We start from the raw sequence: 18,578 nt of genomic DNA, 5'->3' as shown, positions 1-18,578 counted from the left end.
GAACTGTTTGAGTGTTGGAGCAGTACTAACCGCATTACGGAAGTGTGGAGAACAGTGCACTTCCACGGATTTCCCGAGACATGGAAGAGGAGAACGAAGAAAAAGGCAGGCTGAATTTGTGAAACCGAAGGCTCGGAAGCTGTACGATTCAAGAAATCGGAGTGCTTGGGATTCATTCCTCTCCGATGAGAAAGAATTTTCCTGAATCAGAGAAAGCTGTTTAAGAATGCGCTAGAGTGGTACGAAATAAATATAATTTTCGGGAAGTCTAATATAATTTTCGGGAAGTTAAATATAATTTTCGGGAAGTCCAGACTTTTTTCATGAAATACCAATGTTTCGTAGAACCCAAGTGTCTTCATTGATTCAATATATCGGGACTGTTATGGAGACGCATGGGATTTTTAATACTCCTGTGCTAGCGCATAGGTCTCACTGACTTTCATGAATTATATTCAGTTGCTTACTTTCAAATAATAACAGGAAAAAAGTCGAATTTGGTTATTTGTATTGGAGTATCAAAAATTACTCTGTTTTGAGGTGGCTGAATTAGGTGACTATTAAAACTGAATGAAGATGAAGAGAAAATATTTTCTGGAGTTCCTTTATTTAATTATACCCTCTTCTTCAAATAAATACCAATAAAGCCTGAAAAATACACAATAGCATAATACTGAGAAATTCAACTTTCGGTCTGTGACATCGTGCACGAGTAAACGAGTTATGATTTTGCACGCGAGTACAGGAGCGTTAGATGAACCATAACAATTGATGTTTTTGGAACAATATATCTCAAAAACGAAAAAGTTACAGGAGGGTTGTATCCGAGGCACAACCGCATAGTTGACGAAGGACTACGTTAGGCTATCATTTGCATATTGATCTTGAAGGTGTTCCAAAAACTATATTAATTAACATAATAATTTGGTGGTCTTAAAAAGGGCCGTTTTGCTTGATTGTTAGGTAATATTTGATCACTTCATCAGTGTTGCAATCAAGCGAAGATGGCAGAAAGATGGTGAGTAGACATTGGATTATTCATATCACGACAGAAGTAGAATAAAATATGTTATGAGCCATGGTTATGAGATTATGCTGTCTAAAGCCTGCGACTCGAGTATGTTTTCCCAAAAGGTTCCCAAAAACATCCTGATTTGGCAAAATATTTTTTCAGATAAATTTCTTCTGACTTACACTGTGGTCATGTGCATGTTCTTAACGAGACGAATGATTATTGTAAATAAAATAAACAAAATAGATCGCAGTTGTTGAATATTATGTGACAGTTAAATGATGCTCCGAACAAAACCCTCTTATTTAAACGATCCTCAGGGGATGCTGATTCGAGAACATCGACCACTGTTTTCAACCGTGAACCGGGTCCTCGTAGTGGGGGAAGCGTTAAGGAGATAGATAATATTTGCTTAATCGATGTTTGTCGATGTCTATATCAAAGTTTAGTTATCCTAGAGATGCAACAGGGATACATAAGCATACCACTGGTACAACACGAAGTGAGAGTAGTCGTCCGAGTGAAAGCTTTCGGCAAAAAGTCCTGAATTGCCCTGTAAAGGAATATTTCATAGCATATTCGAAGGCCAAATATGATGAATATTGTTCAGAAAATATGAATAAAAAATGTTGCATTTATTGAACACGAAAAAATTGCGATATTACAGGGCTTCACGCTTATTGTGAGAACATCTAGGGATTTTTTTTCCCAGCACAGGGCCATGATTTTTTTGGTGCATGATTCCAGAAGTTATGGAAGCGTCACTCTTCAGTTTGCAGCTACAGCTGGTCAAAAAAGAAACTTTTACTTTTTTTTTTGCAGTATTCCAGGGCACTCTGTCGATTGAACGAGATAGAAAAATCTTATCCAATAATTTATCAAGTGGAGGCGATCTGGCGTAGTGGTAATATGCATAGCTCTCACGCTAGAGTTCACGAGTTCAATTCTCACTCCCGACATTCTTCCAAAAATGGAAGAAAAGTGACGAAAAAGCCAAAATGTTGAAAGTCACTATAATACAGAAAAAAATAATAGTTTATCAGAATATTGACTCTAGATTTTGCTTCACCTGTGATACATTTTGCACCTTGCAAATTCCTTGACACATTTGTCGTCCCGTCACCTAGATATGGGTGACACTTACCTCGTTCAAAATGAATAGGATTTTCAAATCGAATTTGATCGAATTGCCACCCAAATATACATTTAGGTTAACTAGAAAAAACATAAAATAAAAACTATAAAAATATAATGGATATATGATGGTTTGTACTAGTGTTTCATGCGAAATCCATTAAACAGGACATTGGAATGTGTTAATGTTTTTAGTTTGACTGATTGAAAAAAAATACTAGATTATGTCGCATTGGGCGACGAACGTGTTAACCCAACCCTCTTCTTTTACCGTAGGACTACTTCTACCAAGAAGATATGGAGGGTAGAATGAAAATTTAAACACTTGTAGGAAATAATGGCGTGTGCTCCCGTGGCCGAGTGGTTAGCGTCATAACTAACATGCCGGGTCTTCGGGTTCGATTCCCGTTCTGGTCGGGGGAATTTTTCGTCAAAGAAATTTCCTCCGACTTGCACTGTGATCACGCGTATTCTAAGGCTTGCCATTCAGAATGCATTCAAGGCGTGTTATTTGGCATAGAAATCTCAACTAAGTACTAATAAAAAATGACGCAAGTAATACTACGCTGAGACGGCGAAGTTCCTCTAGGAACGTTAGTGCCATTGAAGAAGAAGAAGAAGAAGAAGAAGAAGAAGAAGAAGGAAATAATGGCAAATTTTATCTATTGCAATAAATAAAATATTTTTTTTTAGATGAACAGTTGAAGAATTTTAAAATGTCAAGCATTATCTAAACGCACTGAATATCGCGTTTTGATTGGTCCAATTTGGGGTCCTCATGTTGTGCTGACCAAAAGTAGCGACTAGAGTAACAGGGGAATATTAATTTTGGATTCTCCGTAGTTGCGTGTTCGTTTACCGAGCGCACGATCGTTTTTGGTGGTACTGAGAAGAACCTTTGGTGTTATTTCGGACGCCCTCGCAACCGCCGCCGCCGTATGGTTGATAGCTGGATGGCTGACGATATCGTGATGACATTTATTGGTTTGTTTTTTTTTTTCTATTATAAAGGCTGTTAACTACAAATCTCATTCACTTCTACATCCCCAATGAGAATTTAATCAGGCTTCTCTATTTAGTAGTCCGTGTTAGGGCATTGGGACCAAACATATGGTTTATTGAGGTGATGATAGTAGTGCGCGTAAATACCGTAAGTGCATTGTAGTGAATGAAGAAAATTATTTACAAATAAGTTTCTCTGTGTTCTAAGCTTGTAAACATTTTTTGTGTTATATGCTATCTAAAACTATATGTAAGTTGTTCTATGATGACAAGCAGACTCCCCAAGAGCTGCTGTCTTAGTAAATGCAAACATTAAATGCTTTCCTATTAAAGAGTTCATTCAAAGGGACATCGTCGCGATCAGAGTGGAAGTTCCTACCGCCAAAGGAAGGGCCGACATCGTAATTGCGTCGGCTTACATTCCATGTCGGCTGAGGTTCCTCCACGAGAGGTAGCGGCGTTTGTAAACTACTGCAGGGAAATTAACAAGGACTTCATTATCGGATGCGATGCCAACGCTCATCACACATTGTGGACAAGTACGGATATTAACTACCGAGGTGAGTGTCTTTTAGAATTTCTCTCGTCAAACAACATAGATATTGCTAACATTCCCTTTGTTAGCAATAGTTAGAACCAACCTTCATTAACGCCATCATACAAGAAGTCTTAGATCTAACGCTATGCAGCCCGGCTATTCAAGAAAATATCCATAACTGGCACGTTTCCGAAGAGGCGTCTTTGTCTGATCATAGACACATTATTTTTGAATGGAATGCCGAATGGAATACCGAGATCCCAAAAAAACCAATTGGGATCGGTATGCACTCGAACTCGAGTCAAAAACTCTAGACTCGAAAATAAAGTCGATTCAGCAGTTTGAATCAGCTACAAAAGAATTAAATGAAACGATAGTCTCTGCCTACAACAGTAATTGCCCACTGAGAATAGTTTCTTCCACAAGAAACGTTCCTTGGTGGAATAAAAGGCTCGAACGGCTTCGCAAAACGACGCGTAAACTGTTCAACAAAGCAAAAATTACCTCGGACTGGTTTCAATTTAAGAGAGCCCTAAGTGAGTACAGTAAAGAACTGAGACGATCTAAACGAAAATCCTGGATATATAACTGCGAAAGCATTGAAAATACCCCAATCGTTGCTAGACTCAACAAGACTTTGGCAAAAGACTACTCGAACGGGCTTGGATCGCTTAAAAAGGATGACGGTTCGTTCACAAAAACCCCCTCAGAAGTACTAGACTTACTGATGAAGACTCACTTTCCGGGATCTACATCTGTCCACTCGGATACAAATTCTGGCTATAATGGCGATACAATATGCTCTCGAAGGCGTCTCATAGGACCCGAAATTGCAAATGATGTCGCAAATATAGTTGCTGGATTAGCTTTCACGAGGGCCAGGGTAGTAAACGCGGTGAGATTCTTTCTACCTTACAAATCTGCAGGTTCAGATGGGATTTTTCCAGCCCTGATTCAAAATGGAGAATCAAAACTAATTCCATCTCTAATCGAGATCTTTAAGGCACGTCTGATCCTAGAGCACATTCCTTCGATATGGAGACTTGTGAAAGTAGTTTTCATCCCAAAAGCGGGAAAACGCGACAAATCACTTCCAAAGGCTTTCAGACCAAATAGTTTATCATCAATACTGTAGAAAACTATGGAAAAAGTATTATATGAATACATAAAGTCTGTATTCATGTCCAAACACCCACTATCCAAATACCAATTTGCCTACCAATCTGGCAACTCCACAATCACAGCACTTCACATGCTTGTGACAAAAATTGAAAAATCTCTCTTGTCAAAAGAAACCGCATTATGCGCGTTTCTTGACATCGAAGGTGCTTTTGATAATACTTCTTATCTATCAATGGCACAGGCAATGAGAAGAAGACACTTCGATAACTGTATAGTCGAATGGATCCATGGCATGCTCACATATAGACGAATCACTTTGGATCTGGGCGGGTCGTCTAATTATGTGATTGCAACAAAGGGTTGCCCACAAGGCGGCGTTCTATCACCTCTCCTTTGGTCACTAGTAATTGACGTCCTTCTGACAAGTTTAGAGGCAAAAGGTTTTGAAATTGTGGGCTTTGCCGATGATCTAGTCATAATGATACGAGACCAGTTCGAAGACGTGATATCGAGCAGAATGCAGATGGCCTTATACCTTACACAAACTTGGTATACCACAGAAGGTCTGAGCATAAATCCCTCAAAAACAACAATTGTTCCATTCGCCAAAAAGAAAAAAAAACAACATCTGCAGTCTTTATATCTTGGGGGAGTGGAAATAAAATGCAGCGCTTCAGTGAAATATCTAGGTGTTATCCTAGATGCTAAACTCAACTGGAATGCGCACTTAGATGGAATAATCAGTAAGGCCAATACATCCCTATGGGCATGTTCTAAAATGATAGGAAGAACATGGGGCCTTAAACCAAAAATGGTAATGTGGGTCTACACTGCCAGTGTGCGGCCTAGGATAACCTATGCCTCATTAGTCTAGTGGCCAAAGACCAAGGAGACTGTAGCTACAAAAAAGCTAAACAAACTCCAACGACTAGCATGCGTTGCAATTACTGGAGCAATGCGAAGCACACCCTCGAAGGCACTGGAGGCTATCCTTCACTTGCTACCTCTGAACCAACATGTTCAGTTAGAGGCTAAGAAAAGCGCTCTAAAGCTTAAACAATGGAAAAAAAATACTAGACGGAGACAAAATTGGTCACTTGAGCATCCTGAATCTCTTACCCGAAGGACCATCCTCAGAGGTGAATAGTGATTGGATGGAATCTAGGACTAACTACGACATTCCATACAGTGTAATCGAACCTTCTCGTTCAGTATGGGATGAAGGCGGTCCCAGTGTTCGTAATGGTTCAATCATGTTCTACACTGATGGGTCAAAAATGGGAATCAGAACAGGTGCTGGAGTGTATGGTCCCAGAACAAAAATCTCTGTAGCTATGGGAAACTGGCCAACAGTTTTTCAGGCAGAAATAGCTGCGATAATAGAATGCTCAAACGTCTGCCTTGAAAGAAAATATAGACATGCTAACATCTGCATATTCTCCGACAGTCAAGCGGCACTTAAAGCTCTAAATGCTTTTAAATGCTCCTCAAAAATTGTCTGGGAATGCATTCTCCTCTTACGGCAACTAAGTCGGATAAGTTCGGTACAACTGTACTGGATTCCTGGCCATTGCGGCATAGAGGGAAACGAGCGAGCAGATGAACTTGCCAGAAACGGCTCAAACTCACCTTTTATTGGTCCAGAACCATTCTGTGGAATTTCTAACTGTGTGTTGAAAGGTGAGCTGAAGAAATGGGAAGACCGGGAAGAGTTAGCCAACTGGTTGGCGGTACAACTTAACCAGTCAAAAAAAAATATTACGCCGAGTATTAAAACTGCTGAGTCTTAATAAGAAAGACTTCAGCACAATAACGGGCCTTATAACAGGACACTGTCCGAGTAAATACCATCTCAAAAACATAGGTTTAGTGCAAGATGATATTTGTCGCTTTTGTAATACCGATAGCGAAACCTCGGAACATTTGCTCTGTAATTGTGGAGCTCTACCTAGACGCAGACTTCAACACCTTGATAAGGCTATTCTGGAGCCCAAGACTTTGGTCTGCGTCGCCGATCAGGATTATAAAATTTATCAAACAGAGTATTTCTGATTGGCACCTATCTCGCTATAGCTTTCAGTCTACTTCTTCATCAATAAGCAGTAGGTAAGCTTGAAGTGGAGTATAAAAAATGGAATATACCACAATAGTTCAGAATAATGGACGCAGTGGTTCACATCCAACAGGAGGAAAAAAACTATAAACATTATAAAAAATTGATCGTTTCGATTTTGCAGGTAGGAGTCTCTCCTTAATTATTTCGTAAATAATTTTTTTCTTTATTTCAAGTTAGGTAGTCGATTTTTGTTTTAAATCCAGTCTAAGAACTTATGTGTGACTTTCTATAATTAATTTATACGAAATTTTAAGGTATATTTTGCCTTTTGAGGACCGGCATTACTCACTTCGTACTTTACAAAAAAAACATTTTTTCAGGGCCATACACCGAAAAGCGCACAAAAAATTGCCATTCATGGTATAAAATCGACTCTGTACTCAAAAGGTTTATCAAGATCACTGCAGAATAGTTCTGCGATATATAGATAGTTATATATCGCATTTCAATAAATACTTTACACCTTTTTGACATCAAAATAATCTTGAGATAAAGTCAATTTATTGATTTTAGTTCCTAACTGTATTAAGTTTTATATAATCCGCTAAATTTAGAAATTCCAGTTATCTTTTATCAACCTGGGAAGAAAGTTCATTATATAGTATCCCATGCGCTGTTGACTGAATAAGGTACGAAAGGGATGGCTGATCATGACCATCAAATGATAAGCAGCAGGAATTATTTTCGATTAAATATATATACAATTAGAGTTGGCCGCATTAAAGCCTCCGCCAATCCTTCGAAACCCTTTCCCTTTGATCACGGGCGCCTCGCAAATATTTGCTCCCATCAGCAGATTATTTTTCATTATGTTACGGTAACAGCAATTTAATATCGTTTAATTAAAAACCCGGTGGTTACACAAACATTATGTTCGACGACGCATCTTCAGACTTTCCTTAGGATTGTGAAAACATTCGCCGAGCATCTTCAATTGTTTGCGACGTAATTTACTCGAAACGTTTTCTGGCAGGGGAAAGGAATATTTGTTCTCTCCGAGGTAATGAGCAAATAACATAACTCTTGGCACATTTTGCCCTGTGCTCACCGCTCCCCAAAAATTCCCGGCGCCGGCAGCTAGTGCCCATCGACGGCGACGGTGTTTAATTTGGCAAACATTCCTCAGCGAACTTTAATTATGTGCCAAGAATTTCCCGAAAGCAGAACACCAACGTGAAAAACCATTCCCCTCCCCCCTGAAGCGATGTGTTCGAATGTGAGTTTCATTCACCGCCATGTGGACACCCACTCTGTCTCTTAATTAAATTGCAGAGGAGTTATTGATAACACTTTTACGTGGTGGGTATCGTCAATGCTCGCTTAGCGTCACCAAATGCTTCCACATGGAAAGCGCATAATGTGACCTTTACCATTAGGAGCCAGCCATGATCTGATCCACTACTGATGAGGTGGCATTTCTTCGCCGGGGTGAAGCCTGTTCCGCCTCCCCATTAGTGAGATTTAATGAGAAACGATTATTGCTGGGGGAGCTAAAATTGTCGCTTCGCCAAAAAAGCGTCGGCAACACTTTCAATGTTTTCCTTTTCATTAATTTGGAACGGGTTCAGAGTACGACAGCCGAGCTCGCCATGGCCTTTTTTTTTTGTTGTGCCACATATGCGAACCCATCCTATCCGGATATCATCCTATCCGAAATGAATTTCCTGTCGCAACAGAATGCTACAAAGCGCTGAAAAGTCAACGCTAGATTACTCGCTGATGACTCGTGTGTACTTACAATCGTCGTGCAGGATGCTAATGCGTTTGTCGCTCGTAACACGATTTACGCCGGCCGATAGAATCTCGTTGGGACCCTTCCGCCAGAGGACTGTGTCATTGTTGTACGGCGTCATTACGACACATGTCAGCAGTGCATCCTCGCCCTCGTGGACCACCGATGGGCCACCGGTTCCTTGAAATAGAAAGAGGAGTGCGTTGTAATTCGGAATCATTCGATGGGACAGTTTGGTTAGGGTATAATTGATCTTGACGTAGGACAACGTCTTTGATTTCTATATTGGGGATCACTCTACGAAAAATGTAAGGAAAAATGAAGAAAAATCAAATGCATATTATGCAGAAGTGTTCTTACGATATGTTTTATAATCTATACCATTAGACGGAATTTTTTTTTCACCTGAGATATCAAGAGTGAAAATAGTAAAACAAGTGAATAATTTTACGATCAAAAGAGGTATGTTTTGCGTGCGAATGCAAAGGTAAATCACGTATTATGCGTTCTCTCTTTCAGCATGGTTCTTTTTAAACTATCTACGAATAAAGACGTTATCAACACGAGCTCTTGTAGTGATAATTTATTTTAAATAGGAACCTGCAAATTAGCCATGATTCTACCTCAACAGTGTCAGTTTGTGTGGCGTGAAATCTAGTTTGCCAATGAATTTTCATTAATTATTCCACCAAAACAAATTTGATGAAAGAAACTGATTTTTCCAAAAAAAAAAAAAACAAGCGAATTTCAAGCCAAATAGACCAAACATCATCATTTTACTGTTTGCGCCATTTACTTGTAAATTTAACGAAGATTCTTTTTTTTTTTTTATCTGTATTATAGTGACTTTCAACTCATTTGGCTGGTTCGTCACTTCGACGAAGATTCTTTAATTCCACCCTGTTAGTGTCATACTAATATTCATTAATCATTTTCAGTTAGACAGTTGAGCCTCATGTCAAAAGCTAAGTTTTGTTTTTCGTCCGTTATAACCCGTTGACAGTTATGTGTCAATATAACAAACGGTAGGCTGACCAAAAAGTTTAGGTATGAAAGCGGGATAAGTAAGTAGAAAAAATAAACAAAAAACATAATATATTTTGATGAATTTTATTAAGCGAATAAAACCAAGAATGAAACCATTCAATCTTACATTCCTAGATGTACCTATATGTACCTTGCCTGAATCAACTAGTCCTACGTTCAGACTTCTACAGTCTTTCAGTAAAGGTGCCAAATTTGAAAACATGTCACGTCTTTATGAAATAGTTTTAACGTTAATCCTTAGCCTGCGATTTAATTTTCAAACGAGCATCGAATAATCTCTCTGATCATTCACTCTGGAAATTCTTTGAGAAATTTGTGATATGATATACGTTGTGATTCCCTAACTCGTAAATGGTTTGAACTAACAAAAAACAAATTCCCATGCATTTGTTCTATGCATTTCTGTGCTTTCTATACCGGTAACGAGTGGAGTCGTGACGCTTAATTTTTATACACCACTGCGAATGAGGCGTGCGTAAATCGCTCGCTCGAAATGCAAATGCAGCGCACTCACGTACGGACACTGTGAAACGGAGAGATTCTGTAAATTAACCTCGCCCGGTTATGACTTATTGAGTATAGATAAGCCATTCGCGATTTCTAAAACTCAGTCTTGCTCTAACTAGCAAGCAGTCAGCAGTTTCTCCTAATGCAAATGTCACACACAACGGTTTTGTTCGATACAAAGTTCAAGAGCAAAATAACTTCGGGGGATCGAACAAATCGTTTTTTAGAACAAACAGTTATTGCGACGGAAACACTTTCGTCGCATTTTAACATTCCACGCGCTGAATCGGATTCAGATGCTGAAACGATCCAATTCTGTATACTGTAATTGAAGAGTGCGTTGGGTCCCTTGGTTTTGGAAAACATCAAATATAGAAAGTTCTGCTTGATCGCAACCTCACTTAGGTGGAAGGGATTCTCATCATTAATCATAAAAAAACAAGCGTGTAGAGAGATTGTTTGAAGCATTTCTTCACAAAGGCTTTCACAAATGGCAAAATCACGTCCCTCACGGTAATGTGATTTTGAAGAGATGGAACTCCAAACCAAAGGTAATTAAACATAAATCAAAAAAAGTAAATTAAATCAAATCAACATATTTGCGCACAGACTGTCTCGCTGATTGCGCAGTCTAAACTCATACTGATTCCGCATTTTCTGATGATTTTCAACTTGTACTTGTACCGATTGGACCCCTTAGAATTGTACATCGCATGACAGTCACACAGGTTAACTACATTCGAATTGTTTTAAGCATAGGGGACCGATTTCGAGTGGGGAATGTCAAAATGCCGATTGAAAGCTTTTTATTTCGCAATCACTGGCTGATTATTTTCATAAAAAGCGCGGATGACGAAGCCCCGATCTTCACCCGGTCAATCTATTGAAAATGGGATCTCGAGACAAACACAGTGGCATGGCCTTTCATCTGATGTGGTAAACAATCGAATTAAATCAAATAATTACGTAGTCCTGCGTTAACAGTGCGGTATTGCCTTGGACACAACCCTCTATATTATTCTGAGAACACTTTGTACCCCACTAGTCAAAAATGCTTCTTTTTTTTCATATCGAAAAATTCCAATAAAATCATTGAAATTAGAAACAACTTTAGTGGCAGATACATCATCTTTTTCTGTTATTGAGGCAAATAAATGTTTGAAACATCACTAATCTGTATGTCTCAAAATACGGTATAAATTGATAAAAAGACCGAACAATAAAAATAGTCGATAAAACGGTACTGTTACGATCAAAACGGTACGCTTGGTCAGCCTTATAAACGGCCCTTTTCATGGCAACCAGTTTGGAGTTTCAAAATATAACTGATTTCAGAACAATGAAAAGAATTACATTAAAACAAACAGTTGTTTCGAACAATCACACAGCCCTACGTTAAACTTACGTCCGTGCCCCTAGGCTCAGACCATTCTACCGTGTTTGAGACATTTTTCTCTTACTTCGTTCACCTTTTCCTCGAAATGTAAAAATTGTTTCTGTTTCGGTGTTATGAAAATGGATGTTTCCACGCTCAATAAGTAGAATGTTCGATTTTAGCAAGCCATTTTTGATTTTAAATACCAATAGCGAAACATTATATTAGGTTTGGGAAAAAGAAATCCGTTATTTTTGTGTGTAAATCAAAACTTTTTTGACGTGGAACTACGTCTAACCGGAGTATATGGGGGTGAAGTGAAAACCTTAACACAGAACATGCAGGAAAAAATGAAAGATTCCGAATGCTTATAACTCGAACATTTCTTACTGGATCGGAAAGATGTTTACATCAATTGATAGGAAATACTCCTACGCGTCTATCACAATTAACAAAATGTTATTTTTCTTGAGATAAACAATTGAACAACTTTAAAATATTAAGCGTTATCTAAACGCCCTAACTGCCATGTTTTGATTTGCGCGATTTACGGTTTCCCCGACACAGACTTCAAAATCAATGTGCCTGGGGAAACCCGCTTTGCAAATACATGCAAGTAGGGGGTATTTTTTGTTCCCACCGAGTTGTGTTTCCCTAACACTGACTTCAAAATCAATATGCTTGAGGGAATCCGCTTTGCAAATACATGCAACTATGGGGTAATTTTTTCACACCAAAATGTGTTTCCCTAACACAGACTTCAAAATCAATGTGCCTGGAGGAATCCGCTTTGCAAATACATGCAAGTCAGGGGCATTTTTGTTCCCACCGACGTGTGTTTCCCTACCACGGACTTCAACGGTAGTTCCACTTTAACCTTGCGTTTTTACCATATATATAAGCCACCCACTTTTTAATATGCTTCGGATTGTCCGATTCGGGTCAAATTTATTTTTACAATCTTCTCTTGATCCCAATTTCTCATTACTCAGGAGGTTTTGCAATGCGTTGTGGCCTTGCGTTGTCCTGATTGAACACAACACCTCTTCTGTTGGCCAATTGTGGACGTTTCTGATCAATCGCTTGTTTCAAACGGTTGTTGACAGTAGAGATTTGAATTTAGTGTGTTGCACTAATAAAAAAATTTGATGAATAATAAAAAAAACTACAACATTCAAAAAAAGTAATATGGTTAAAAAAATAATTTGCACTTATTTTACTGTTACAGTATCGGCACCATAAACACCATTCACAATTTCAGCGGCCTGGCTTGCATTTTTGCCTTTATAAAAGAAGAAGTGTAAAATGTACCGAATTTTCTTTTTTTCACCTTTATAACGAGCCTAAACTTACAATTGTATAATCGAGCTAAATTAGATTTTACGCGAGATTTTCTTTTTTCAGTACATTCAGATGAGATGCTGCAGCACATCCCCAAACTGTACTCATGTAACAAAGATGAGGCATTATGAATGCGTTATATAATTGCCAGCAGGTGGGCATGTTGAAACAATTTCTAGATTCCTTGAGAGCGAAAATAATAGGTGATTTCTAGTTTTTACTGGTATTATATGACTTTTCCAATTCAAGTTTTCATCCAGTATGAGTCCTGAGTAATTAATTTCTTCAATTTTAATTTCAACTACTTGCATAAGCTGTTCGTTGTTTATGAATTATTACATCTAAAGTGTCTAAGTCTTTGGCTCTATACCTTTTAAAGGTAACCTGTATAAGTCGTTTATTAAAATATTGAATAGCTTAGGTCCAAGAATCTCTTAGGTCCAAGAATCGTGACATCCAACAGCCCCATAAGATTCAACTTGAGTAGCCTGAATTCGTTATCCAAGCCTTGTCTATTACCTGTTTCAACGAATTGAGGAAATAGGCACATCAAAATCATCAAGGTTTGGTAGCTTGACGAAATTTTGAGGGTTTATCAAGGCTGCAGTTATGTTTCACCAGTTCAAAATAGAAGTCACGACAAATCGATTTGAAGATCAGCTTCCTAGCTACATCTAATCCTTTTTCAGCTTCTTCTGCATCGATACTAACGCAAACATTCTCCGGCCTCTTCAGAAAGTCTTCATATTCTTACACATCAAGGTCAGCATCAACGAATCGTTGCACGTAGCTCTCCAATCATAAGTTACCCAACATGATCAACAATAGCAGTCTTCTCTCATTATAAGGTTCGAAACATTGAGAGCTTTCTGATTGAAAAGTGCGATTGACGTTATTGATGAGCGGTGGAGAAAGTTTAGGAACAGTATAATTGGTTTAGTCATAGGATCGTTTAAATGAGTCAATATACGATTGGTGGATTGATTGTGGTCATGTTTAACTTGGAACGATCTTTTCGTTTAAGTTTAAACTCTTCAAATCAGTCAAGATTTCGCTTAATAACTGCATCCAACGAAATCCATCTCGTTGCATTGCGTTCATTTTTGTTTTATAAATCAAGGTTTTTTTTATTAATTCGTTTATTTTCACAGGCTCAGTTACATAAGTTTAAAGGATCCGAATTCTTTAAAATCAAGGTATCTCTGTATGTACTCTAATAAATCCAATATTTAAAATCAAATTTTGGAAAAAATCTGTAAATTCTGTATTTTTGCTCAAAATCTGTAAGACTGTATCTCAAATTTGGCGAAAAGTAACAATACTGCTTACGATTAGGTATGAGGTATGGTATGAGAAGCTGTAGTAACATAATTTGGCTATCATTATGTCATATAAGATGCAATCGAAAGCCTTACTCAAATCATTGAAAATACATCCAACATAGTCTCAGTTATCTGAACAACTTACTGAAAAAACATTAATTCTGCAGCCAAAATTAATTTTATCACATGTTTTGGCATCCCGAATTATTACACTAAATAAGCCCAAAATAACAGAAAATGTGCTACTCTCCAATACTGGTATAGCATTCGTATAATATACCGTTCTGAATTATATTTCGGACACTTTGTTCTAATATCTTGAAATTCTTAAGGCACTGGTGATTTAACTATAAAATTAATATCACAATTGCTTCTTTAGAGTAATCCCTTGGTTTCAGTATCATTTTATATGAGAACTACATTTGAATTATAACATAATCGGCAAAAATCTGACAACACTACTCATTATCGTTTGTGTTTGACGTTTGCTTCGCGTGAGCACGTAGAATTCACCCGTTCATAAATATTTAAATTTCTCCCGTGTTTCATCAGTTTTCATCATCATTAGCAGTTTACTATGATTGCTTGGTAAGTGTTTCGCAGTTGATTATAAAATATAATCAAGTGTAATGTAATTTTCGTCCAAAAAATTACAAAATAAAGTGCCCGAAATTTGAATTCAATCTGTCCGAAATTTGATTTAGTGTCCGAAGTTTGATTCTTATTCGCTTCATTTAAAAAGCATTCTATTCGATGATTTTTTTATGTTTCCAATCAAATAAGTACCAAAGTAGAAAGCTTAAAAGCATATTGAACTAATTTATTGAACATATCAACCAAATAATACCTGTGCATAAAGCATAGATCTGTTTTCTGCATCATATGCCTTAAGTGTCCGAAATATGATTCAGAACGGTATATGCTATAGCAATAAAAGAGCAATATGAGCGAGCGAAGCAAGAGACACATTTCAAATAAGCACGCATTAAAGCTTTTCGCATACTTTGCCACATACTAGGCCTAGACCGGAAAAATATAAATTCCCTTTTGTGCTCTCCTTTTTACTCTTAGAATAAACCTTCCAACTTCGTTCTATACTGAGGTGTAATATTATCACGCATTTATGCAACAGCACCAGTGGCTATGTGGCTATGTGAAGTGTTCGTGTAAAACAGCCTTGCTTTCCAGCCGGTCGTGGTTTCGGTCCTCGTTGACATCGTTTGGAATTTTTTTGGGTACAATCCCAAGCTGACGTTCAGTCAGAGAAAGAAATGTCTGCTCCAATATATACAAATCATCGAGATCAAAATCAAGATCAAGATGAGGTTCTCTTTCAATAGATATTTTTTTATTTGTCCATTTATCACTGATTCATGAATTTTGGATAAAGCAGGAAGAATGGAAATTGGCCTATAATTAGTTCTGGAAAGCTTATCACCTGTCTTGTCTAGATGTACTACTTTTGCTGTTTGATACCGTCATCAAACTGAGATGACATTTTCATGTTGTTCATTATTTCTGTTACTTTTGGGCCAATAACAACTTTGCATTTTTGAATGAACCTTATTGATATTTTAGCGACACCAATCGCAGCTCCAGCACTTAATGAATCAACTATTCTCGTAACTGATTGCTCATTAATCTCCGAAAAACTAAAGTAAGTTTGTGTTCTTGGTCGAAGATAGGCAGCATAATCGGCGTTCCGAATATTCGACACCGGGTGACTCAAATCAAATCGGGACAATCAACAATAGCGGCATGAGGAAGGATACATTACCTTGCGGGACGCTATCATGAGCAAAGCCGACACAGTCTTTTCTATTGTCAGGCCAAAACGTAATGCATTGTCATGACATTACATCGTGTGTTTTCTAAGGAAAATGAAGTCATGTCGGATTCGGTCGCACCTATTTCTGTATGTATTCGGTTGATTGGAACAAGAGAGGATTAGCTCATAAACACATTTTTAGTTTGACCAGTCCAGAAAATACGCCATGAGGAAATCGGAAGTGTACATTTATGAAGTAATCATTCAAACAATTCTCAATTTGTCTGTTCGTGATCGAACGACAATTATTCTCTTCCCTCGACAGAACTTGCTTTCCACTTGCTCTTATAGAGTTTTGGAAAATAATCCCCCTTAATGTTGTCCATGTTTTCAAATAGTTATTTATGTTTTGTTTGATCAAACTAGTATAGTATCTTCCTTTGGCTAACATTATAGGGTTTTTTTTAAATTGTTTTCTTTTCCTAACGTTTAACATAAATAATTTATAAATAAAATAATATTACTTGAAGAATTTTATCTTGCATATTCTTTCAATAATTTATTTTTTATGTTTATTTCATTCAGCAATAAATTATTTACGTATGGTTTACGAATTGTTGTTTTCTTTTTCCCGCAAGTAGTCTACCATCTATCGGTATCATTAAGTTTCTCCGTGATATCATGAAACTTTGGTAAATGTCTAGAAGGTTTCTTGTCAATGAATTATTTATATTATCGTAATTAAGAGACTGAGAAATATACGGTCTACAGAATCGCTAAGTTGCATGTTTGAATTCAAAACTGTTTTTTCTGTGAAGTATCCGAAAATCAGAACGGTTGCACGTGATCAACATTTATGTTAAAATTGTCACCAATAAATAATCTCCTATAACGATCTAGAATTCGCTCGAACTGATCTAAAAAAGGGTCGAATTAAATGATTGTTGCTCACAGACATAAGATCGAGTTATTCTATAAAAAGAAAAACATTTTTTTTTTCTATGAAAAAGAAAAATTCCCTCGTTCAATCAGAAAGAACCCCCACCACAAAACCAGCTAGAAAAATCTTTCCTCCGCACGACATTCACGGTGAATGTCATTCCAATAGCGCGATAATCTCACACATCAGAAAGGAAACACTGGCCCTCTCATTTCCGGTACAGGATAATGAGTATATCAGGACCGGTGCCATCTCAGCTGCTTCACCTTTATCATACCGCTGTCAGAGACGCTAACAATAAGCAGCGGGAACACCTGCTGGAAGCTCAACTCTGAACCAAAGTGTGTATCTGCAGACAAAGTGCCTCCAAGAATGGAAGAAAAAAAAATGAAAGAAATACCTCTTCACTAGGATCCTTACCTTATTGTTGAGTGAAATATAAATTTCCTAGTGTGTATGTGTGAAGCGCAAAGAAGGAAAACCAAGCACCCTTTGGCTGAGGAAAATCGAGAAAGTCCTCACTGTTCTCCAGCTCTCAACATGTGACATTGATCCTGTTACGTCCGTTGAAGAGCTGGTAGAGTGGCGGCGAAAATGTAGCTGTGTACTTAGTTGATATCAAATTCTATCTGAAGATGGGAATTGTGTGCTTTCATGCAATTGACAATGAAGATAGCAATATGTGAAATTCAGAGTTTTGAAAACTCAATTCTATTAATAAATGTGGATAATGTTTAAAAAATCCATCTTTTTATCTGAATGACTGAAGTAAGCAGCTCTTTGATTACAACTGAGTGTAACCATTTTTGGTGCAACATACCAGAATCGTTCAATACGGCATTAACACGATTGAAAACTATTCAAACATGAACGATTATCTTAATACATTTGTCTTATCCATAATGATTCATTGGGACGAAAATCCGATAATATACGGTCTGTGTGTCATGAAGGTAAACTTTCCTAATAGTGATAGTGTTATTTTGACAGCAGAATGGCATTATTATTTCAATGTCGAAATAGGATTGTGATTGATAGTGTATTCTGATCTTGCTTGCGAGAAAAAATGGGCATAATTAGTCGATATCCCTAATTCGACATGTTGTCTTTCGGTAAATGGGAGATATTTTATTTTAAGATAAACAGAACACTGTTCTTCGAAAACATCACTTCTGCAATTTCCCATTCCCTCGCTATAATGCCTTACTTCTTCTCTGTCTCTGCTTTAATAATCTGTCTGAAATCGATCATTCAACGCAGCATCCTCCCGCACCAGCACTCGTGGCACGTGTAGTAAATCGGAAATGAGAATATCATTTATTATGAAATCGTCTGTCATTCTCGGGAATGTATGGGTTCTGTCTGGAACGTCAGACAATAACAATATTCAAATAAGACAGAATGTTAGGCCACGTTTACACGAGGGGAAATATTGCTCGATTTTGGGATTTAGAGCTTCATAATACACTTAAAGCGATAAATTTACATCTACGATGAATTTAAGTACTTTAGCGAATATGAACACTGGACTATATTTCTCATGATAAACATTCTCAAAGTGTCTTTGAATTTTTGGGAATGAATACGGATAAGTGACGAAAAAATTTGGAACAGCATGTCAT

At 37.6% G+C, this 18,578-nt stretch overlaps 1 protein-coding gene across 5 annotated transcripts in view; it reads right to left on the bottom strand.

The window, feature by feature from the left end:
* The window catches only part of LOC129771066 (Ig-like and fibronectin type-III domain-containing protein 1), a 436,355-nt gene that overhangs the window by 56,649 nt on the left and 361,128 nt on the right, over positions 1-18,578 (bottom strand). For all 5 annotated transcript variants that reach the window (XR_008742272.1, XM_055774358.1, XM_055774356.1 and 2 more), the window contains one exon: positions 8,663-8,836. Coding sequence is in view for 4 of the 5 variants with exons in the window: in XM_055774358.1 (XP_055630333.1) it covers positions 8,663-8,836 (174 nt within the window). In the remaining variant the exon portion in view is untranslated. The remainder of the gene's footprint in view (positions 1-8,662; positions 8,837-18,578) is intronic.

The sequence above is a fragment of the Toxorhynchites rutilus genome, chromosome 2 (assembly GCF_029784135.1).
Source record: "Toxorhynchites rutilus septentrionalis strain SRP chromosome 2, ASM2978413v1, whole genome shotgun sequence".
Classification (NCBI taxonomy): Eukaryota; Metazoa; Arthropoda; class Insecta; order Diptera; family Culicidae; genus Toxorhynchites; species Toxorhynchites rutilus.
Note: the sequence above shows the minus strand (reverse complement) of the source record. Positions and strands in the feature narration are given on the sequence as shown.